Raw genomic sequence first — 22,192 nt, forward strand, 5'->3', positions numbered from 1 at the left:
GCTCTGCTCTGCCTCCTACATGGAATTTAGATTTTCCTTTACATTTTTTGAGGGGGGGGGAAAGGAATTTCTTTCATTCCTAAGCTCAAGTGTAGTGTTTTTTTTTTTTTATTCACACAGGGTGTGAATTGATATTTCTGAAATTATTAACATTTGGAGAGAGAGTTTTTCTTTTGGACTTATTTGGAAGTCGCGTTGCAGGCATTGCAGATATTTACCAAGGGCAATGAGAACTCCTCTGCTGGTAGAACTAGCCCAGTATTTGTACTGTGTACTTCAATACTGCTCAGTGCTTGCCCAGCCCATCCACTCAGCTGTCATTTCTCACCTGCTGCAGGAGCCTTGTCTGTGATGGGAAGAGAGGTTTGTTGACCAGACTGCTTCAGGTCATGAAGAAGGAGCCAGCAGAATCCTCCTTCAGGTGGGTTCACTTTGCCTCTTATGAGCTGTTTGAGACCCCTGGGGTGTAGCCTTGGTTTTGTCCAGCTTAGAGCAGCTGAGAATGTTGGAGAATAGGCTGTGGAAATGTCTGGCTTTGTTGTGCTGTGGTGGCAGTGCAGGTGTGAAGAAATCACAGCCAGTGATTTTCTGCAGGATCAACAGGTGTGATTCTAGCTTTAGAGTGGAATGAAATAGATCAGGAAACTGGATTTAAATTGCAGTTGTGATCAAGTACTTCCCTTGCCCCAAAACTAACACCTCCTTTCTTCTCTTTCTCAGGTTTTGGCAAGCAAGGGCAGTTGAAAGTTTCCTGCGAGGCACCACCTCCTATGCAGACCAGATGTTCCTCCTCAAGAGAGGGCTCCTGGAGGTAAGTTTAGGTCAGGCATCCTCCATAGCAGTCAAGAAGGATTTATCTGCAGTGAACCAAAAGTGGATAAAAATGTAGTGTTAAATATTATGCTGGGTTTAAAACTCAGTGGGGAAATGAAGGCCACTCAAGCTGCCCCCTTGCAGTGGTGGGGAATAAACACTCAGGGAGATAAGTCAGGATCACAGTTTACTGGAGAAATCACAGTAGATGCAACAATAATAATAAATAAAAAAAGTGTCCCTTATTCCTGTGTAACTGTGACAAATACTGGGAACACTTAAAAAAATACCTGTGAATTCTGCTTGTGGCAGCCAGATGTGACCATTTGTATAACCTGCATCCCTGGGAGCTCCTTTTAACAGGAGACTCATCTGAATTGTTGTCTTTAGTTGGTGTTGTGGCATTCAGTCACCCAAGAATTTGCAGATAAATGCTTTCCATACTGATTAAATCACAGTCTGTGCTGTGCTGCTGGCTTGGACTAAGCTGGGGCAATAACATGTTTTTCTCCCCTGCCAGCATATTCTCTACTGCATTGTTGATAGTGAGTGCAAGTCACGGGATGTGCTTCAGAGTTACTTTGACCTTCTGGGAGAGCTGATGAAATTCAATATTGATGCATTCAAGAGGTTCAACAAATACATCAACACAGATGAGAAGGTAAATATTTGTAAGATCTGCCCCCTTTGGCTCAAATTACACCCTTTTATAACCATACATAGCACTAAAACTCTGATTCATTTGGGTTTGGTGGGGTTTCAGAGCTTGAGGCACAATAAACATGAAGGGGTGAATTGCCAAAGTCCCTCTGTTCTCAGCAGTGCTCCAGCTGTCCTGAGACAGAGAGTGCTGAGCTCACAGCAAACACTGCCCTGTTCCATGATCAGGCAGGCCTAAGGTCAGGCTCAAGGGTAGCAGAACATTTCCTGTGCAGTTGCCAGATTTGAGGTTAAGTAATAGTTGTGGACATTGAGACAGCTCCAAAAAATCTCTTACTGGAGCTTGCAGTGGGAATGCCTTCATGAATAATGCTTAAAATACTTGATACTACAGACAGTAGACAGTAGATATTTGGTATTATTTGAACTTAGAGACATTTTTAAAAGCCATGGCTTGTGTAATTAACTATAAAATTGAGCTGCACATCAATGAACAGCTCTATACAAAGTGACTGCATGCTCTTGAGCACTTTGGACATTTAATATCAGGTTCTGAATGGCCTTACACTATTGCTTTTGTTGCTGTAATTTTTATCTCTGCTGTTAGGTCTGGTAGACCTTGGAAAATGGTTGTATAAATGTATTTAAAAGAAAGCTGTATTTATTCTGGGGGTTTTTCTCTAGTAAATGAACTCAGACATTCTAGAGAATGTCTTTATATTTCCTCTGTGCTTCCTGTTTATTGATCTCTGACTGGGTTTAGCTCTCATTCTATGTGACTCCCTCACTGTATTCCTCCCTAGTGCTGTCTGCTTGTACAAAATCAGTGTAGGAAAACATGGAGCTGCAGGAATTCCCCATTTCAAAGCAATTAGTGTATGAAATCTCACTTTCATTGGAGTGACATAGCTTCAAACGAGATTTTAGGGATACCAGGATGGTATTTTTCATTCCATAGTGGTTTTAAGTGATCCCTTTGTCAGCCCTCAGTGCCAGTGTTGCCTTGGGTGGGGCAAGGCAGGGCTGGGAGGAATGTCTCCTCTTACCTTGCTAGAGATAACAAAAAGGTAATGACCCTGAGTATAAATATATTTAAATCTTTGAAATTCAACACTAAAAAGTGTTTCTGTTCAGTTCCAGATATTTTTAAATCAGATCAACAGCTCTCTGGTGGACTCAAACATGCTGGTTCGCTGCATCACGCTGTCCCTGGACCGCTTTGAGAATCAGTCTGATGCTAAAGGTGAGCAGGAAGCAGTGGGGTGGGACTGGGGGGTGTTCAGTGCTGGTAATGGTTAATTTAAATCCGGGCTTTGACACTTTGGACAAGGAAATGCCACATGGAAACTTTGAGCACCAGTTCTTACTGTCCTGGTGCTTGGGTCAGTGTGTCTGAGCCTCCAGCACCTGGATATAGGAGTGTGCCTCCTGTTGACAGAGTGACAAAACTCTCCTTTGTCCCCTCAGAAAAGACATAAGCCTAGAAGTTACTCTTCTCAATAAGGTGAAAAAGCCACCTCATAGGCCTGGGGGTCTTCACCTCAAACTTAAGGATAGCTAATTGGACAGGAGCCAAGAAGTCCCACCTGGGCAATTGACTAGAAAAAGAAGTGAACAAAAAAACTAATGGCTTTTGTAATGTGTTTTACCAGGAGCAAAGATCTCCTGCACCTAGCTCAGTTTTTCTCTGTTTGTTATTTTGCCTTTTATTAAACCTCTTTGTTTCCAACACTGCAACAGAAGCCATCCTGCTAATTTTTATGCTTCCAAAGGTAGCTGAGCTACCTTGGGTTTGTTATAGACCTCCCAGAGCTTATCAGACCTGGCTCAAAGAAGCTTCTCTAACACCTGGTGATTGTGTTTCTCCTCTTCCTGCAGTTGCAGAGGTCCTGTCCGAGTGCCGCCTCTTGTCCTACATGTCCCAGATGTCCATGAGAATGTCCTTCCTCTTCCGTCTCATCAATATTATCCATGTACAGACACTTACACAGGTAAAGAGCTGCCAGGGCCCTTGCACTTGCTTTGCTGGGAGCAGGGCTGAGCCTCCTTTCCCTGGAGGGCACCCAGGGAAAGGAAGCTCCTTGCTGTGTGCAGGAGCACTTCCACTGTGTGCTTTCCACAGGCTTGTTTTATAGGAACATGTATACAACAGCTATCTTGGCATTTAGGTTTTTTGCTGTGTCATTTTTACTTCCAGGAAAATGTCAGTTGTTTGAACACAAGTTTAGTTATCCTAATGCTGGCCCGAAGGAAAGAAAAGCTCCCTTTTTATCTGCGCACCTTGCAACAGATGGAGTACACAGAAAAATACCCTGGCTTCATCCTGAACAACTTCCACAGTCTGCTGCGATTCTGGCAGCAGCATTACCTCAACAAGGACAAAGACAGCACCTGCTTAGAAAATGTATGTGACCCTCTTAGCATGGCAACACCTGTCTGCCAGTCCCCTGGCAAAAATGGGAGGTTGGGAAGGGAAAGAAGGGAGGAAGTTCTGCCGCAAGGCAGGTGCTGGGCTTCCCTGGAAACAGAGCCTGAAGTCTTGGCTCTGGCACACAGAAGTGAGACTTGCTAGTGCTGAGTGGGGTGGAGAGGCAGGACTGGCAGGATGGCCAGGGAGGGAGAGGCAAGACAGAATGCAGTTCCCAGAGTAGTTAGCACCTTAGCCAAACTGTTCCCTCTTCCTGGTTTTGCAAACAGTGTAGGGAGAATATCTGATGTAGGTGCTGGAAGCCAAGGGAGCAGCCTGCAGGCTTCTGTGCCAGAGCTGGTTTGTCCTGGGTCACTGGTGGGTAGAAATAACCAACTATCCAGTTATGTGGGGGACATGTGGTCTGGTATTGGGCTGCTGGCCCAAAAGCCTTTTGGCTTTTTTTTTCTCTTTAGGTGGGAATAGTGCAGGAGGGGTGTGAGCAGGGAGTGTGTTGGTTTTTGTGCTCTCAGGAACAGGAGCTAATTCCAGCATTGGCTTATCTCTGGCACCACAGGGTCCCAGTTTGTGTTTGCACTGGACAGCAGAGGAGAAGTTTGGATTATGGGTCTACTGGCCCAGGCAGGCTGGGGTCACCCTGTGCTGCTCTTAGCAGCTGCCAGAGGCACTGGGAGTCCTTGTCTGCATCTGGAGAGTGTAGAGGGTGTAGTTGTTCAACACCCAGCCCTTCTGCTGGGCCTCAGGGAGGGAGGGCAGAGTGGGGAATCCAAAGTGTTGGTTGCACTGTGGGGCTGGGCAGCTCAGGCTGAACAGGAAGTGATTTTCAGCTTGGGGAGGTGTTCCCTGCTGTGGCCTCCAGTGACCCCCCTGTTGTCTGTGCCCACAGAGCTCCTGTATTAGTTTTACCTACTGGAAAGAGACTGTTTCGATACTGCTCAGTCCGGACCGGACGTCCCCCTGTGCCATAGTCAGCTACATCGACGAGGCGTACATGGACATTGACAGAGACTTCTCCGAGGAGTAATTCCCACCTCCAGCTTCTGATGGGCAGCTTGGAGGGTCCCTCGCAGCCCGGGGATTTTCAGGGATACGCTGTGTAGTGTGTGTGTGCAGCTCGGAGCTGCGGAGCGTCGTCCCACCCCCACCCCTGCCGGCCCCCAGCTCTGACCTCTGAGACTCGGACAGCTCTCTGGGCAACACATTCAGGGATGTATCTTCCAGTTGTTCTGGGATAAAAATAATCACCTGCACAAACCAGCCTGTATTATTTTTTTTCCTCTCTTCCAGTCCGGTGGGGCTGGCAGAAGGGGTTCTGCTGATGTGAGGGTTCTCTTCTCTGTATGTGCTGGTTGAGGTGTGGCTCTCTCAGGGCTGCCAGGACGAGCAAGTGGAAAAGCACAGCAATTGCCCTCCAAGTGTGAGGTCCATGGAGCCCATCTGAGCAGGACCCCACCACCAGCCACGTGCAAAGCCACCACGAGGACTCCCTGCAGGTGTTAACTCTTCCACCGGGCTTTGGAATCAGGGCTTTGGGGTTGGTTAGAGCATGAGTGTGTGTGCGTGTGTGTGCTTTGAATTCCTGAGAGCCCCAGCTCCAGTCACCTCTTTACCATCGCCTTTTGGATCATTTGGTACTAAATCTATCTGTGCATTAGGAGAGAACCTCTGCTCCTGCTGTCCTTCCTGCAGATCCTTCCCATCCGGAGGCGTTTCCAGTGCTGGAGAACAGAGACATTTCAGCAGTGGTGGAATTGCAACAGGGGTTGGCTTTTTCATGGAGCACTAGCATTAAAATGTACTAATTTTTTAAACTTGCGGCTTGTCCCTTCTTGGGTAACTAATCTGGTTTTAAAATCCTTTTCAGGACCATTGCTCTTGATGTTAACCTGCTATGCCTGGAAGTCTTATGTCAGTCTCTGCTTACAGCCCTTAATATCAACACACACATTAATCTTGAAAGTGCAATATTTACTGGAGATGTCCATTTTTTCCTGGATCTGTTTTAATCAGAATGTGTTAAATGCTGGGAATAAACACTCCTGGTTGAAAGTAACTTTGTAGGATATGTTGGGAAGGGGGAATGGGGTTTTGGCAGTCTTGATTGCCAAACCTGCATGTGCCCTGCCTGCTCACCAACACCATGTTGCTCCAACACATTCCAATACCCAGGAATGAGATACACTACACTTAAGCCACTGCATTTAAGTCAGAAACATGTCTTACAGCCACAGCTAAAAGAAATCAGTTTTGAAACACACCATCTGAATTTTTTTAACATTTTCTAATTTATTTGACAAGATGACTTTGGCTCTGTCCAGGCTCCAGAGGGGCGAGGATGTCCCAGAGCTGCAGCCTTTTGTCTCGTTGCCCACAGCATGAAACCCACCCTGAGGCTCCGTGTGCTGGGGCTGGAGGAGTGAAGGAGGCTCCAGCCCCAGGAGTAGGACTTGTCTCTGAGCATCCTCCTTCTCCTTTCTCTTCTCCCACACCTCAGTATCCTGCTGTGGGCTCCCAGGGTGGTCAGACCTGCTGAGCTTGTGCATAAAGCTGGAGCCTTGCAGGAGCTCCTGGGGATCCTGGTGTCCCTCCCTGGGAGCTGCACCCTGCTCTGGTGAGGGTAGCCTGGGGAGCTTCTTGCTGTGGCAGCTTCACCTCTGTTCCTCACCAGGTCACTCCCACCCTGCCCCTCCTTCCCCTCAGCTCATTTCTTTCTCATCTGTACTTTTTTTTGTTCTTGGGTATTAGTGTTTTTGGTGTATCTTTGCTTCTTCTTAACTGTAATAGATGTACACTTAAAATAAATGCTTCAAATTAAAAGGCTTTTAAGTTAAGGGATGCCTTTTCCACAGTGTAGTTAATTGGTGCATCCACTGATTGCTGCTGTAACCCTGCAGTCTTGCTCTCTTCTGTGTTTTAAAGACAGTTTGGGGCCCAGCTGCCTCTGGCCTTGCCCATGGGCCTGGGGGAAGCTGAGTCCACACCACCTCTGGGGGTCCTCCCAGGCCTGGGAGCACAGGCTGGGCTTTGCTTTTGGGCTGGCTGGGCAGAGAAGGGCACAGGGAAGAAAGCTCTGGCAGTTCCTCCAGGGGTGGAGCATGCTGGGCTCCAGGGAAAAGGCTCTGCCCCAGTGCACAGAGGGTCACAGGCAAATCCCAAATGGGGCCTGTGGGATGTCTGTCCATGCCAGATGCCGCAACAGTCTCATGGTGAGAGGGACCAGACCCATGGAGGTGCCAACGGGCTCTGGGCTGGGCTGGGAGGGAGGTGGGACCCCTGGCACTAACAAATACCTCTGGAAGTGTGCACTGTCCTCGTGGAGTGCTGAGGTTCGTGCTGCCCTGATTAATGCCGATTTGCTAACTGCAAATAAACATATTAAATGGAAACTATTAAAGAAATCTATTTTAAAGAAATGAGTGGAGGTGTCTTTCTTTCCAGTGCCTTTGCCAAAGCCATAACCCCCTCCAGGGCTGTATTAGGGGGCTTTATTTTCTCAGGAGTAGTGGCTGAGGTCTGTCGTGCCTCGTGCCTCAGCTCTGGTCCCCTGCAGTTAGAGCTGTGTTCTGGTGGGGAGGTATGAGGAGAGGGCTCAAAACCCAAGCCAGGACCATAGAGCTGGGAGAGAGAACGGAGCTTCTCTCCTGCCTGTGTCTCCCTGTGAGGATGCTCCCCAAGACCCCAGGGGCAGAGGCCAAGGCCCTGCTTCCCCTGTGCCACACAACAGAGCCAGTTCTGGCAGATCTACATTTATTCATGCAGTGCAAAGCTGACAGTGACTGTTGCAGCCACTTGCTCCAACCTACAGCAGCAGCTGGGACAGGGCAGGGCAGGGCAGCCAGGCTCCTAATGCTGGAAAAAATCCCCAAAGGGCTTTGGTGAGAGGAGGGATACAGAGGCTTGGAGCACTCTGCCACCCTTCAGCCCCAGCATCAGCGGGAGGTGAGGCAGCAGTGCCACAGCAGGGTGTGACTGTGCCTGTGGTCACTCCCCTGGCTCCAGGGCTGGCAGGAGCCGTGCCCAGCTCCCCACGCTCCCACCCAGGGGTGCCCACCTTGGAGATGACCACGTCCCTGCTGCGGGCACGCAGTTTGTTGACCTGGCTCTCGGCGATGTCAGCGCGCTCCTCGGCATCGTCCAGCTCGTGCTGCACCTTGCGGTACTTCACCAGGTTGGAGTTGGCCTGCTGCTCCTGGGGAGGGAGAGAGGAGGACAGGGTGCATGGGACACAGGGGACAGCTCCAAGCTCCCCACATGGCTGTCGTAGCCCCTGGCAGCCGTGGAGGCAGTCCCAGGGAGGAACAGCCCTGTCCCCTGTCCCAGGGCAGTGACGGGCACTTACTGCCTCCTCAAACTGGCGCTTGTAGCTCTTGACCTTGCTCTGCAGCTTGTCAATCAGGTCCTGCATCCGAGCCAGGTTCTTCCGGTCTTCCTCAGCCTGCAAGTGCCCCAGCGCCCTCAGCCAGACCCCAGCAGCCCCTCACCTCCACCTTTATCAGAGTCCCATTGGTGCCAGGTCACAAACACAGCACCAACCTGCCCCACCAACCCAGCCCGGTGTCACAGCACCTGTCCCTTAGTCCCCCCTTGTGTCCCAGGAGGTGCTGGGAAATGGGCAGAAGGACCCAGAGCAGGGAGAGGATGTTGTGACAGGGAGAAGCTTGTGCAGCTGTTGTCATTGCCCACACAGAGCCCAGAAGCCCAGGCTGGGCTGGGCTTTGTGGATGGGTTCTGGGGTAACGAGGCCAAGAAAAGAGAGGTGTGCTAGGTACTGCTGGACCAGGGCTGGATCTGTGTCCAGAGCTGCTGTACCTGGTAGCTCAGTTCCTTGATCCTGCGCTCATACTTGCGAATGCCCTTCTGGGCCTCTGCCATCTTCTTCTGCTCCCCATCCAGCTCTCCCTCCAGCTCCCGCACCTGCAGGGGGCACAGACTGGCTCAGCACTTGGCTCCCATGCTCCAGCACCAGCCCAGCAAAAGCCAAGCCACTTTCCCAGATCAGAGAAGTCACAGTGGAGGCTAAAGCCATCCTGAGCAGGGCCCAGCCTGCCATGGCCTTGGGAGCTGTCCCCTGGTCCCCCAGAGGCACCACCAGTCCTCAGAGGGATGGGGCAGAGTCTGGTGCCACAGGGACTGGGGCAGCCCCAGGAGTCGGCTCCTGAAGAACACAGCCAGGGATCTGCCCCAACTGTCTCACCCTGGCCTCCAGCTTCTGGATCTGCTTCTTGCCCCCCTTGAGAGCAATCTGCTCTGCCTCGTCCAGGCGCATCTGCAGGTCCTTGATGGTCTGCTCCATGTTCTTCTTCATGCGCTCCAGGTGTGCGCTCGTGTCCTGCTCCTTCTTCAGCTCCTCTGCCATCATGGCAGCCTGCAAGGCCAGGAGCAGGGGAACATCACCTCAAGGCCAGGCAGCCCTGCCAGACCAGGGCTCAGTGGAGATGTGAGACCCACACAGCAGTCCCCACCACTCTCTTACATCCATGATGGCCTTCTTTGCCTTCTCCTCGGCGTTGCGACACTCCTGCACCGCATCCTCCACCTCGCTGCTCAGCTGGGAGACATCTGCCTCCAGCTTCTTCTTCTGGTTGATCAGACCCATGTTCTGCACACAGAGCAGGTTCAGTGTGACCAGAACTGGTCACTCACCACAGCTGAACAGACTCCTGGCTCTCCCACCAGTGCAGACACGGGACTTGGCAGTGCCTCACCTGGGAGTGGAGCAGGGTGACCCTCTCGGTGGTCTCCAGCAGCTCCTGCTCTGCCAGCTTCCTGCTCCTCTCGGCCTGCTCCAGCGCCGCCCGCAGCTCCTCCACCTCTGCCAGCAGCAGGTTGCTGCGGCGCTCCAGGGCACCCACCTGCTCCTTCAGGTCATCGTTGTGGCGCTGGGTGTCATCCAGCTCGATCTGCAGGTCCTGTGGGGCAGCGTGGGCTCAGTGGGGACAGCCAGGAGCCAGGCTGGCAGCAGGGACGGCACCGAGTCTGTCCCAACCTTGATCTGGGCCTGGAGCTGGCGGCCCAGCTTCTGGAACTCGGCAGCCTGGCGGTTGGCGTGGTTCAGCTGGATCTCCATCTCGTTCAGGTCCCCCTCCATCTTCTTCCTCAGCCGCACGGCCTCGTTCTTGGCCCGGGCCTCTGCGTCCAGCGAGGCCTGCATGGAGTCCATGGCGCGCTGGTGGTTGCGCCTGCAGGAGAGGCCACGCATCAGCCACGTCCCCTGGGGACACCCAGCCCTGCCAGGTCACAGTGCCAGCTCTGCCCCTGCAGCCACATCCCAGCCTGCCCCCTCACCCCACACACCTCAGGTTCTCAAACTCCTCGTCCTTCTCTGCCAGCTTCCTGTCCATCTCAGCCTTGATCTGGTTCAGCTCCAGCTGGATGCGCAGGGTCTTGCTCTCCTCGTGCTCCAGGGCTCCCTAGAGACAGCTCAGCCATGGGAAGGTGGTTCCTGGGAAGGGGGCTCCCCCTGGCCACCCACCACCCCCGGCTTTGTCCCCCAGCCCATTGCTATGGGGGGCAGAGCAGGTGGAGCCACACCAATGTTGGCAGGTGTGGGACCCCAATGAATGGGATTCCCAGGGGTCACAGCCTGGCTCAGGACTGTCTCCCCATACAACCAGAGCTGCAGGGTGGGCCAGTGACTCCTGGGGGCAGCAGGAACATATAAGAAACAAGGACTCACCTCAGCCTCCTCCAGAGCTGCCTGGATATCACTCTTCTCGTTTTCCAGCACTTTCTTCACCTTCTCCAGCTCATGGATGGTTTTGCCTCCCAGACTGATCTGGTCAGTCAAATCAGCAATTTCCTCTGCCAGGGACAGAAGGAGTTGGGTCAGGAAGGAGTTTGTGGAACCAGCACTATGCAAGTGATGTCCCCATCCCACAGCCCAGGCTCAGCTGGTGTCCCTCAGACCCTCAAAGAGCAGCCAAGGCTGTGCTTGGGGACATTTCTGCAGTCTGGGAGAGAGCATAGAAGAGACATTAAGGACCTGGGGAGACCTGTTTTTCCAACAGCAACACGCCCAAGGCAGCATCATGGCACTTGGCAGCGCCATTTGGGAACAGGGGCCATCTGAGGACAGGAGCCAAGTGTCCCTTCCAGTCCTCCCACAGTGTGCCCAGCACGGGGGCAGGACACACGCTGGCATCCCTGCAGGGCTGCTGCATCCCTGCAGTGGATGGGCTGGGCAGCAAGACCTCTCCTGGCCAACAAGGAATCCAATCCCACATGTCTGAGGACAAGGCAGGAGCAGGCGCCTGGGCAGAGCCCCAGGGGAGTGCGTGAGCCCAGTCCTACCCTGCAGGTTCTTGTTCTCCCTCCTAAGGGTCTCCAGGTTGTCCAGGGACTCCTCGTAGGCGTTCTTGAGTTTGAAGAGCTCCGTGCTCAGGCTGCGTGACTCCTTCTGCGACGCCTCCAGCTCCACCTGGCTCTCCTCGTGCTTCTGCCTCCACTCTGCCAGGACCCTGTCGAAGTTGCGCTGCTTCTTGTCCAGGGCGGCGCAGGCCGAGTTGGCGCGCTCCAGCTCCACCGAGAGGTCCTCGATCTCGGTCTGCAGGCGGTGCTTGGTCTTCTCCAGCGAGGAGCACTTGGCATGGGCGGCCTCCATGGCCTCCTCTGCCTCCTGCAGCCGGGTGGCCAGCTTCTTCCTGCCCGTGGCACCGGGGTCATGGAGCGCTCCCTGCCCCGCTGCCACCCAGCCCCAACAGACCCTGACCCAGAGAGGGGTCGCCACATTTCTCCTCTCGGAGAAATGCAAGGCACAACTTCCCAAAGAAATTCTGAGATTCATATTCTCTGAACCTCAGGGAGAAGAAAAACAATTCTTATCTCATTTGCTCCGCCTGTGTTGTTCACAAGGAGAATGAATTGTGAAAGATTGTTTACCTGAGGAGAATTAGTAATTAGATTCTAGTGTAAGTGTTTTAATTCACTGACCAATTAAATCCATGTGTGTCACTGTCATATTTTCTGAAAAATCCCTTCACCAGGATTTCTTCTCTTGGGAAGATGAGAAGCCTCAGCTTCTCCATGTTTTGCTCCTCTGGAATGTGGTCGGGAGATTGTTTATCCAAACATGTGAATTGTTTTAATTTAATGACCAGTTGTGGTCCAGCTGTGTCAAGGCTCTGGAGAGTGATGAGTTTTTATTATTCATTCTTGTTAAGCCTTCTGATGTACCCTTTCTCTTTCTTTAGTATAGTTTCAGTATAGCATTCTATAATCTAATCTAATATAATATAATAATAAATCAGCCTTCTGAGAACATGGAGTCAGATTCTCATCTCTCACCTCATCCTGGTGACCTCACTAACACCACACATGTGTGTGTGTGTGTTGGGAGTGACAGCTGACACTCACAAGATGCTGTGCAGTAAAATAGATTTGAATACTCAGCAGATTCAGTTTAGATGTGATGTAATGTAATACAGAATAATATAGTATAATAAAGTAATAAATTAACTTTCTAAAGACATAGAGTCAAATGCATAATTTTCTCTTCCTTCATTGGGGGTGCCCTAGTTTTACAATAGGCAGGAGAGTGCTGTGTCACCTCAGGTCTGGGAGAGCCCCACTGCTGAACAGAAAGCTGCCACCTACGAGGACCTAACTTGTGCCATGGGACTTACTTGGCTTCCTCCAGCTCCTCAGTCCTCTGGATGGCATCAGTCTCATACTTGGTTCTCCACTGGGCCACCTCAGCATTGGCTTTGGACAAGTTCCTCTGGAGCTCGCTCTTGGCCTCCACCTCCTCCTCGTACTGCTCCCGCAGCAGGTCACAGTCGTGCCGGGAGGCTTGCAGGGCATGGGCCAAGGCATTCTTGCCCTGAGGAAGAGAGAGCAGCAGCTGGCTTCAGGCTCCAGGACACTGGCCATGGCACCAGGAGCAGCAGCAGGGAACTTCTGTTCTTCCCAGGTGAAGAGCTGCCCTGTGTGCAGGGTATGTCCCACCTCCCCAGCCCAAGGGGCACTGCCACAGTGTCACTCAGAGAGCAGCCATGCCCTGAAACCTCACCTTGGTCTCTTCCTCCAGCTGCCTCTTGAGTTCCTCAATGCTCTGTGTGAAGGAGACCTTGCCACGGCTCAGCTGGTTGATGAAGGACTCCTTCTCCTCCAGCAGCCGGCTAAGCTCCCCTGGGTTCAAACACAGCCAAAACAGCTATTTTAGGGCTGTAGGGCTGCAATCTGAACTAGCCCACACTCCCCCAGAGCCTGTGGCCTCCAGCTGTCCCCACACTGGGGCAAGCTGGGCAGAGGTGCAACCAGTTAAAGGCAAAGGATGCCAGCGAGGAATCCCTCCTGAGGCACACTCCATGGGACAAGGAGGAGGAGGACAGCCTGCCTGGCCGAGCCCCACTCCCCCTCCTGGCCCAGCCCCACTGCCCCACTCCCCCTCCTGGCCCAGCCCCCCTCGCCCGCCTGGCCGAGCCCCACTCCCCCGCCTGGCCCAGCCCCACTCCCTCTCCTGGCCGAGCCCCATTCCCCCGCCTGGCCGAGCCCCACTCCCCCGCCTGGCCCAGCCCCACTCCCCCTCCTGGCCGAGCCCCACTCCCCCTCCTGGCCGAGCCCCATTCCCCCTCCTGGCCGAGCCCCACTCCTCTCCTGGCCCAGCCCCCTCCCCGCTGGCCCAGCCCCACTCCCCCCTGGCCGAGCCCCATTCCCCGCTGGCCGAGCCCCACTCCCCCGCCTGGCCGAGCCCCACTCCCCCTCCTGGCCGAGCCCCACTCGCCCTCCTGGCCCAGCCCCACTCCCTCTCCTGGCCCAGCCCCACTCCCTCTCCTGGCCGAGCCCCACTCCCCCTCCTGGCCGAGCCCCACACCCCCTCCTGGCCGAGCCCCACTCCCTCTCCTGGCCGAGCCCCACTCCCCCTCCTGGCCGAGCCCCACTCCCTCTCCTGGCCGAGCCCCACTCCCCCGCCTGGCCGAGCCCCACTCACACCCAGTGCCAGAGCACCCTGAGGCAGCCGGGTGCCCTGCTCTGTGCCCACGCACCGTTCTCGGTCTGCAGCCGGCCCCGCTGGGCGTTCACGTCCGTCAGCTGCCGCTGCAGCTCGTCCACTCTGGCCTTGGCCTCGCTCAGCTGGTCCTCGTAGGTGCGGCACAGCTTCTCAGCGTTGGCCTGCAGGCACCAAGCACAGCCTGGCTGAGCTCAGCTCTGCACACAGCACTGTCTCCCACCCTGGGATGCCCTGCCCTGCCAGGAGGATCCTAAGGGCACACGAGGCAGAGAGCAGAGCCAGAGCCCACTGCCAAGCTAACAGTGGCTCTCTGCAGTCAAGCTTCACAGGAAATGTCTTCCCAGAGCCTCCAGACTTGACTAGGACAAGTAAAGCATCCTGCAGTGATACAGGGACAAAGAGGGACTTGGCCATGGCAAAGAGACACCACCCTATGGTCATGGCTGTGCTGCTCACACTGCACCCAGTTGCACTGATGTCCATAGGAGAGATCAACCAGCCCCGTGGAGAACCAGGACTGTGAAAAATGTGTATTTTGACTGGTTTTTTGCAAATATTAAAATTTATATTATATGTGTTATGTTAGAAAGTTATGCTGTGTTAATTTTCTTAAGTAGTGTGTTAAATCTAGTTTTAGCTTATAACATAAGGTTAAAATAGAAACTATGCTATGTAAGATACTTTTTTAAAAAGAGGACTTGCACTGAGATAGCAGCCACAGGACACCTAAATGTTTCAGAGAAAGAGAATTTATTGCCCCATTATCAGAAGAAAAGAACTTCTTCCTGCCTTGCTCAACCGAGTTAGGATTCAGAGGCAGAAGCTGACACTGCCCAGACAGAATCCTGTGTTTGAATGGAATTTATGCATCATGGATGAGGTGTATGAATATGCAACAGGCTGTTGCTTTTAAGGGTTAATCCTCTGTTAACAAAGTGGGTCCTTTTTCGGGCTTATTTTGCCCAGAAAGAGGTACCAGAACAGTCCAGAACTCTTTGTTTCTATTGTCTTGTATTGTCCTAATCCAAATTGTCCAAAATTTTTATTACTCTAATTACATTGCTATTTTTATAACCATTTTATTACGATTAAACTTGTAAAACTTTAAAACCACGTGACTGGCGTTTTTCACAAGGACACCCACCTTGCTCTTGGTGATGTACTCAACGTTGGAGGAGAGGTCATCGATCTCCATCTTCATCTCGCTCTTCTCCTTCTCCAGTTTCTGCTTGACGCGCTGCAGGCCGTCGATGCGCTCGCCCAGCTCGGCCGCGCTGTCCGCGTGCTTCTTCCGCAGCGCGGCCGCCGTGGCCTCGTGCTGCAGCGTGGCCTCCTCCAGGTCCCGCCGCAGCTTCAGGAACTCGGCCTCCCTCTTCTTGCTGAGCTCCAGCTGCGTGGCCGTGCTGCCTCCTGCCTCCTCCAGCCGCTCGCTCAGCTCCTCCAGCTCCCGCTGCGCCTCCGCCCGCTGCTTCTCCACCTTGGCCCTGGCGGCTCGCTCGGCCTCCAGCTCCTCCTCCAGCTCCTCCACGCGTGCCTGCACACACAGAAAAGGGCAGGTGCTCCAAGCTCTGGACTATTGTAAATCAATGGCGGCTCCAATGAAGGGCAGAGAGAATGATGCATCTATCATCAGAAGGCTAATGAATTACTAATGAATTACTTTATTATACCATACTATGTACATTTCATCTGAACTGAATCTGCCATGCACTCCCTCTTGCTCACAGCTGCTCAGCACTGCACTCATCTCTGATTCTCTCCTGACTGTCCCACACATACACACTCATTGGCCCTGACAGGCCAAGGGAACAAAACATGCTCACTCTGGCTAGACAATCTCCATATTGCATTTAGCACAACACAGGCACAGCAAGCAAGATAAGAACTGTGTTTTCCTTCTTCTCAGCTTGTCTCACAGCTTCTCTCTGTTCAGAGGGCATGTGAACACCACACTGGGTGAAGCTCCAGCATTGATATGTGGTCTCCTCGAGCCAGATCTTGTAAGCTCTTGGAGATTTATATTACACCCAAGATAGCTCAGCTACCTTAGAAGGCATAAAATCAGCAGGATGTGTTCTGTGGCAGTGTTGGAAACAGAAAAGTTTTAATAAAAGGCAAAATAACAAAGCTCTTTACAGAGAAAAACCGAGCCAGGTGCAAGAGGTTCTTGCTCCTGGTAAAACACCTCACAAAAGTGATTAGTTTCTTTGTTCTCTTCCTTTTCTAGTAAATTGCTTAGGTGAGACTTTTTGGCTCCTGTTCAATTAGCTATCCTTAAATTTGAGGTGAAGTCTCCCAGGCCCCATGAGGTGGCTTTTTACCCAATTGTGGAGAGAAACTTGTGGGCTTTTTTCCTTTTTTAGGAGACAAAGGAGAGTTTTGTCACTCCACATTCCTCTACAGCTCTCCACAGTGGAGCAGCATGATGGGAGGCAAAAAGCCACCAGTCTTGGGCTGTTTTGGGAGGCAGGTGCTCCTTGGTAGCATGTTTGGCACTCCTGCTCTGCTCTGTCCCTGCCTTTAGGACCCAGCTGGCATTAGCTTCTTTTCATGGGAACTTTCATGACTGTGGGGACCTGTCTCTGATAGGAAGAAGCCCAGTGACCTAGATTCGGATTTTCAGAGTTTCATTATTGGATTAAAGGTTTTATTTCGGACAGAGAACTACGTCCTGGAAGCTGCTCCTCAGGCTGGTGATAGTGTTCACCTCAGTAGCTTGTTCTTTAACTTTCAACCCACCACATTTTGGCAGAGGGCTTGGCTCCTGCTACCCATGCCAGCTCTTTCCAGGGAGATGCCCCTGTGCTCAGAGAGGGACTGGCTCATGCAGATTCCCCTACACATCACATCTGATGGAAATTTTGGACTCCCGGGATGTAAGAACAGTTCTTCTCACCATACCTGGACCTCCTTGATCTTCTTCTGCAGCTGGGCCTCCATCACTTGCCCATCTTCAATCCTTGAGTTCAGCTGACTCATCTCAAAGTCTTTCCTGCACAGACAGAAGACAGAGCCTCTGATCAGACAAACACTGTCCTGACATGTCCTTCTGGCTCTGAAGTATCCCTGCACTCTTACACCCAGGGCAGAGGATGAACAAACCCACAATGGAAAGGGACTGCAGGGATAAGCAGCAGCTCCTGGAAGGGTTCAAGTAGCCAAACTGGCAGACGGCTGGCTCTGAGGGTTTCTCTCTGAGGTCCCAAGGTGTTCTCCAGTTCCCCAGTGAGAATGGGACGTGACTGAAGTCTGTACTTGCAGCTGAGGCCCAGCAGTGTGTTGGATCCTGCCAGGCAGGTCCCTCCTCTCCAGCCCCATGGACAAAGGAAGGTCTGTGAGCCCTGGTCTATGAGCCTATCACAAGCTCCTCAGCCTCTCTGCAAAGTGCCCAGGAAAACCAAGCCCTCACTGTGCCTGAACTGGTCCCACAGCAGTGCCCACAGCCCAGCCACCCCTGCAGAGACCACACATCTGCTGGATGTAGGGGAGCAGAGCAAGCCCAGAGCCCAGGCACGTGTCACACACTCACTTCTTGAGCTTCTCATCCAGCTGCTGTTTGTCATTCTCCAGATCCATTACAGACTCTTGTGACAGCTTCAGGTCTCCTTCAAGCTTCCTCTTTGCTCTCTCCAGATCCATGCGGACCTTCTTTTCTTGCTCAAGAGAGCTTTCCAGCTGGAGAACCAAGGGAGGTGGGGTAGGGAGGGAAAGGACCTTCTGTAGCCCCACCCTCACCCATGTCCACTGCTGTGGGAACTTCACCAATCCCCCAGGGGTCAATGGTGTTTCCCAGCTGGTCTCCAGTCCCACTTCCTCAGCCCAGGACTGCTCTCCATGAGATGCTCTACACCACCTCTTGTTTTGGGGGTAGTTTGTCAGTGGGATTATTCATCAACTGGCCATATTAAAGGGGGCTCTGGTAACATCCCACACTCCAGATCCCACTCACGGACAGCCTTTGGGCTCTCCTGGAGATGTGACTCAAACCTCTCTTGCTTTATTCTCACTGGCCTGTGACTCACATCATCCACTTGCTGTTCCAGTTTGACCTTGGCTTTGGTCAGGGTGTTGACCTTGTCTTCCTCAGCCTGCAGGTCATCCAGGGCCTGCTGATGGGCCTCCTGCAGGGCTTTCTTCTCCTTTGTCAGCTTGGCAATGATCTCATCCAGACCAGCCATCTCCTCAATCAGGTTTTTAACCTGCATCAGCAAGGACAAAAGTAGAGAGCATCTCAGAGGGAGGTGCAAAGTTACTCCAGCAGCCTGACCCTTGCAAGGCAGGAGTCCATCCACGGGCAACAGCAGCTCTGCTCCCCACCAGTAGCCAGCCCCTGTCCCTTGGCCAGGCTGGCCCCACCAGGTGGGTTTTCCATGCCTCGGATCACTTGCCACAGCACAGAACCATTTGCCCACAGCCCTCTGGGCAATGAGGCAGGACACAGAGGGTTTTCCCCTCTCACACTCCCCTTTTCCCTCTGCCCTGCCCCAGTTTCCCCACACCAGCAGCCTTATCCCAGATGTTTCTCTGGGGTCCCCACAGGCACTGAGGCTGGACCCTGCAGGCAGCTTGGTTACCTTGTTCTCCGTGGCGTGTTTCTCCTTCTCCACCTTGGCCAGTGTGATCTCCAGGTCATCAATGTCCTTCTTCAGCTCTGCACACTCATCCTCCAGCTTGCGTTTCTTGGCAGTGAGCTCCGAGCTCATCTCCTCCTCATCCTCCACACGCTCCAGCAGCTCCTTCACCTTGGCCTCCAGCTGGATCTTGGACTTGATGAGCAGGTCACAGCGCTCCTCTGCATCTGCCAGGTTGTCTTGCTCCTGGGAGAGGCACAGGAGAGCAGTGCTCACCCTCTGCCCCAGGACTCTGCTCTCAGCCCTGCTGTCCTGGCCTTCTCCTTGTGGAAGGGGCAGAGCAAGCCCGAGGTGCTCAGGTGTACAAAAAATACAGCTCCAGTCCCTGCCTGTCAGCAAGGTTCAACCACTCACACTAACCAGGGCCAAAGAGCAGCTCAATCTTTCCAGAGGAAGGACATGGTGGGATGAAAATCAGCATAAAATTTGGCAAGCAAACATTGCCATCCCCTCCCACTCCCCTGTGAGGAGAGCACCCTTCCTACAGCCAGGGGATCAAAAATTCCTTTGACAGCCCCAGGATGTGATGGTACATCAGGTACCACCACAGTCCTAGGTTATGTTCCAGACAGATTGTGGCAATGAGGGAGCTTCAGAACTGCAAGAGGCTGAAGGGGGGTTCTAGAATATTCTGCTCCTTCTTCTACCCATGGATCCTGCACTGTCCTAACACCCCCAGAAACAGGGTGAGGCACTCACTGCCTGCAGCTGGAGAGCCAGGTCATTCTTCTCCTGGATCATGGAGACTTGCTTCTCTTCCAGCTCCTTCCTCTTAGCCTCAGACTTCTCCAGAGCCTCCTTCAGCTTCTGGAATTCTTCCTTCAGGTTGGACATCTCCTTCTCAGTCTGAGCAGACTTGAGTAAAGGCTTGATCTTGAAGAACAGCTTCATCCAGGACCAGTTCTTGACAGCGTTGAAGGCACGGATGTTCCACTGGATGGTGTAGAGGGCTTCCCTGGGGAATACAAGCACAGCATCCTCAGGGGTGGACATTCCCCATGTCCCATCCTGGCTTTTGGAGGCCTGGATACGGCTCCATTCTCCACCAGCTGGACAAACAGCAGAATGGTGAATGAATGGGACACTGTCTGCACACTCTACTGGCCCTGCAGGGATGGGTGGGGTGGCCTGGATCTCAGCTCTCCTCACTCTGCCTCCCTCTGAATCTTCCAGTGCAAACCAGAGGCTCCCCACACCTAGATCCTTCCTACCAGGGCCATGCCAGACCTCTTCCAGGTTTGTCTCCATCCCTCAGGACCAATCACTGCCAGACACAGGCAAACCCCACAGATCAAACCCACAGACCCATGCAGAAGAGACAAGGAGACACAAAGTTCTGCCTTTTGCCCCCCACCTACCTCCTGCTGATGATCTTCTGATACTCCACACGCATGAGGTACCCACGGATCCTGGCCTGGAGCATTGTCAGGACCTTGGCCAGACGTTCATCTCGCATCTCCTCCAGCAAGCCCAGCAAACCAGCCTTGAAAAACACCTGTGGGCAAGAGAGTGGAGTCACCAACAGAAGGACAGAGGGCTCAGGGGTAACACAGCCTGCCAGGGAAACATGGAGGTGCCCCCACACATGGCACGGGGAACCAGACCTGCCCTGAGCACATCATGCTCCCCAGCAGGGACAAGATGATGTTTGGGTGGGACGAGGTCAGGCAGCAGTGACCTGCTCAGAGCTGCTCTTTCTCTTCCCACCCTGCACCTTCCTCTGCCCTCCTGAGTCCCTTCAAGGGCCACACAGACCCTGCAGAGTGCAGGGCTACAGCAGGGCTGTGGCCAGGCACAGACAGGCATGGAGAGTAACAGGAGGGGAAATTTCTCCCTGCCAAGGATCTCTCACCTTGGTGTGACCAAACTTGTACTGTGCACGGTCCAGTTCCAGGGAGCTCAGCAGCTTCTCTGTGGCCTTCCTGCTGTCCACAAACTTGTCTTCTGGAATGGCTGCTGGATTGAGGATGCGGTAGCTGGGGAGCAAAGCAGAGGGAGGCCATGCAAGAGGACTGCAGCACCAGCATCACCCCAGAGCCCCAGGCATGCCAGTACCCACTGGAGCCACGGGGCTGCACCACAGGCTGGAGCTGAGTGTGAACCAGCTGCTCCAGGGCACAGGATTGCAGGCACCAGGGAACCCTGGCAGAATTTAGTCCCTGAATATCAGGGAGACTGTGCCAGGAGGCCACTGCCCTCACTAGGCAGCATGGATGGGACCTAAGGTGAGAACCCTGAGGATCCATCCCAAGGGCAGAGAGAAATCTAAGCCAGGATCAGAGAAGCCTGAGCCTGTGGAAGCCATGGGACACAGAGAGAGAAATAGCAAATGTTTCTCACAGTGGCTTGTGAGAATTTTTAGGAAGTTGTAAAGATGTGATAACTTGTTAAGTAAAAAATCTGCAGGTGGTGTTTTTCTACTTTGTCTGTCTGTTCTTCTCAAAAACAGTGTGTGAAGATGTTTTTATTAGTTAGCCAATCAAATAGAATCTATTGTATCACTCTATAAAAACCATGCCATTCTCTTGAATGAAACCTTCTTTGCTCTTTCTACAATACTACCTCCTGCCTGTTCCTGTGTCATCATAAAAACTGTGTGGTTCTCTTGAATAAAGCCTTCTTTGCTCCTGCCTGTTCCTATGTTGTTCTCAGCACAAGAGTGACATGAGCCTTACTACCAGCACCTCAAACACCCAGACCCCATCCCAAACCCTCCATGCCTGGCACCCCAGAGCCAGCAGAGCTATCCCAAACTGGGCAGGCACTGGGGGCATGTGGGGGGTCAGAGCAGCTCTGCACAAGCTGTGGAGCAGGTCAGAGCCAGGACAAGTCTGTCTGCCCTCGAAGCAGTGCTGGGTGAGGAAGAAGAGGGTGTTACCGCTGCTTGAAGTCTGCGTAGAGGATCCTGTTGGGGAAGCCCTTGCGGCAGATGCGGATCCCTTCCAGGACTCCATTACAGCGCAGCTGGTGCAGCACCAGGAAGGAATCCATGGCTCCTGTGGGGCAGGACACACACAGAGCATGTGCTCAGCCCAAGAAGACTGAGAAAATAGAGCTGCAGCCCGAGTCTGAACCCTGGGAACATCCTGTGGTTTGAACACGGGTGTTAGCCTGTCCTGCAGGTGTGTGCTGGGCACCAGTGCTGCAGACTGGGCCTTGGATGGTGGAACTCAGCCTGGAAGACTCATCCATGCCTGCTATGCATCCCATTCTGGGTGTACATCCATGCCAAGTGCCAGGCTGCACACCCAAAATGGGAGCCAGGCAAAGCTCATTCTCCCCAGCAGAGGAGATTGATCTGGGTTACAAGAGTTTCAGCACTAAGATGGGGTCAGGGCTCAGTGGCAGCATGAAAAGGATTGGGGAGAGCTGGATGCAAGAATGCCTGCCAGTTCCCAGATGTGGCTGTCCCCAGGGCACTGCCTGAGCTGTCCCATACCTGGGGTCTTTGTCTCGTTGGGGATGATGCAGCGCACGAAGTGGGGCTGGGTGGAGCGCAGGTTGGTCATCAGCTTGTTGAGATTCTCCTGCAGGGCAGACACAGGCTGAGGGGACAGCTCTGCTTCCCTGCAATGCTTCTCTGTCTCTCCAGCTCCTTTCCCCCACAGGCAGGGAGGGAGCAGACCCTGAGAGCCCCTTATGGCAGGAGAAAGGGAATTTCCTCCTGCTATCCTAGAAGGGGACATCCCCACCTGGGACAGGTTCAGTGCC

General features: G+C 53.1%; 2 protein-coding genes across 2 annotated transcripts in view; one reads left to right on the forward strand and one right to left on the reverse strand.

Moving 5' to 3' along the window:
• Positions 1–7,314, forward strand: part of TRPC4AP (transient receptor potential cation channel subfamily C member 4 associated protein) — a 36,381-nt gene extending 29,067 nt beyond the window's left edge. Inside the window, exons 14-20 of the mRNA XM_030232826.2 lie at positions 338–421; positions 721–811; positions 1,334–1,474; positions 2,608–2,716; positions 3,352–3,464; positions 3,671–3,877; positions 4,788–7,314. Of these exons, the coding sequence (XP_030088686.2) occupies positions 338–421; positions 721–811; positions 1,334–1,474; positions 2,608–2,716; positions 3,352–3,464; positions 3,671–3,877; positions 4,788–4,925 (883 nt within the window). The 3' untranslated portion in view covers positions 4,926–7,314. The remainder of the gene's footprint in view (positions 1–337; positions 422–720; positions 812–1,333; positions 1,475–2,607; positions 2,717–3,351; positions 3,465–3,670; positions 3,878–4,787) is intronic.
• Positions 7,315–7,660: 346 nt separating this feature from the next.
• Positions 7,661–22,192, reverse strand: part of MYH7B (myosin heavy chain 7B) — a 31,049-nt gene continuing 16,517 nt past the window's right edge. Inside the window, exons 19-42 of the mRNA XM_030230852.2 lie at positions 21,921–22,008; positions 21,360–21,477; positions 20,334–20,457; positions 19,840–19,976; positions 19,181–19,436; positions 18,425–18,667; positions 17,873–18,049; positions 17,380–17,525; positions 16,752–16,842; positions 14,995–15,384; positions 13,885–14,011; positions 12,909–13,027; positions 12,523–12,719; positions 11,192–11,541; positions 10,578–10,702; positions 10,196–10,311; positions 9,888–10,080; positions 9,607–9,810; positions 9,375–9,500; positions 9,096–9,266; positions 8,711–8,815; positions 8,241–8,336; positions 7,953–8,090; positions 7,661–7,750 (exon numbers count right to left, since the gene is read on the reverse strand). Of these exons, the coding sequence (XP_030086712.2) occupies positions 7,745–7,750; positions 7,953–8,090; positions 8,241–8,336; positions 8,711–8,815; positions 9,096–9,266; positions 9,375–9,500; positions 9,607–9,810; positions 9,888–10,080; positions 10,196–10,311; positions 10,578–10,702; positions 11,192–11,541; positions 12,523–12,719; positions 12,909–13,027; positions 13,885–14,011; positions 14,995–15,384; positions 16,752–16,842; positions 17,380–17,525; positions 17,873–18,049; positions 18,425–18,667; positions 19,181–19,436; positions 19,840–19,976; positions 20,334–20,457; positions 21,360–21,477; positions 21,921–22,008 (3,843 nt within the window). The 3' untranslated portion in view covers positions 7,661–7,744. The remainder of the gene's footprint in view (positions 7,751–7,952; positions 8,091–8,240; positions 8,337–8,710; positions 8,816–9,095; positions 9,267–9,374; positions 9,501–9,606; positions 9,811–9,887; positions 10,081–10,195; positions 10,312–10,577; positions 10,703–11,191; positions 11,542–12,522; positions 12,720–12,908; positions 13,028–13,884; positions 14,012–14,994; positions 15,385–16,751; positions 16,843–17,379; positions 17,526–17,872; positions 18,050–18,424; positions 18,668–19,180; positions 19,437–19,839; positions 19,977–20,333; positions 20,458–21,359; positions 21,478–21,920; positions 22,009–22,192) is intronic.

Source organism: Serinus canaria, chromosome 20 (assembly GCF_022539315.1).
Source record: "Serinus canaria isolate serCan28SL12 chromosome 20, serCan2020, whole genome shotgun sequence".
NCBI lineage: Eukaryota > Metazoa > Chordata > Aves > Passeriformes > Fringillidae > Serinus > Serinus canaria.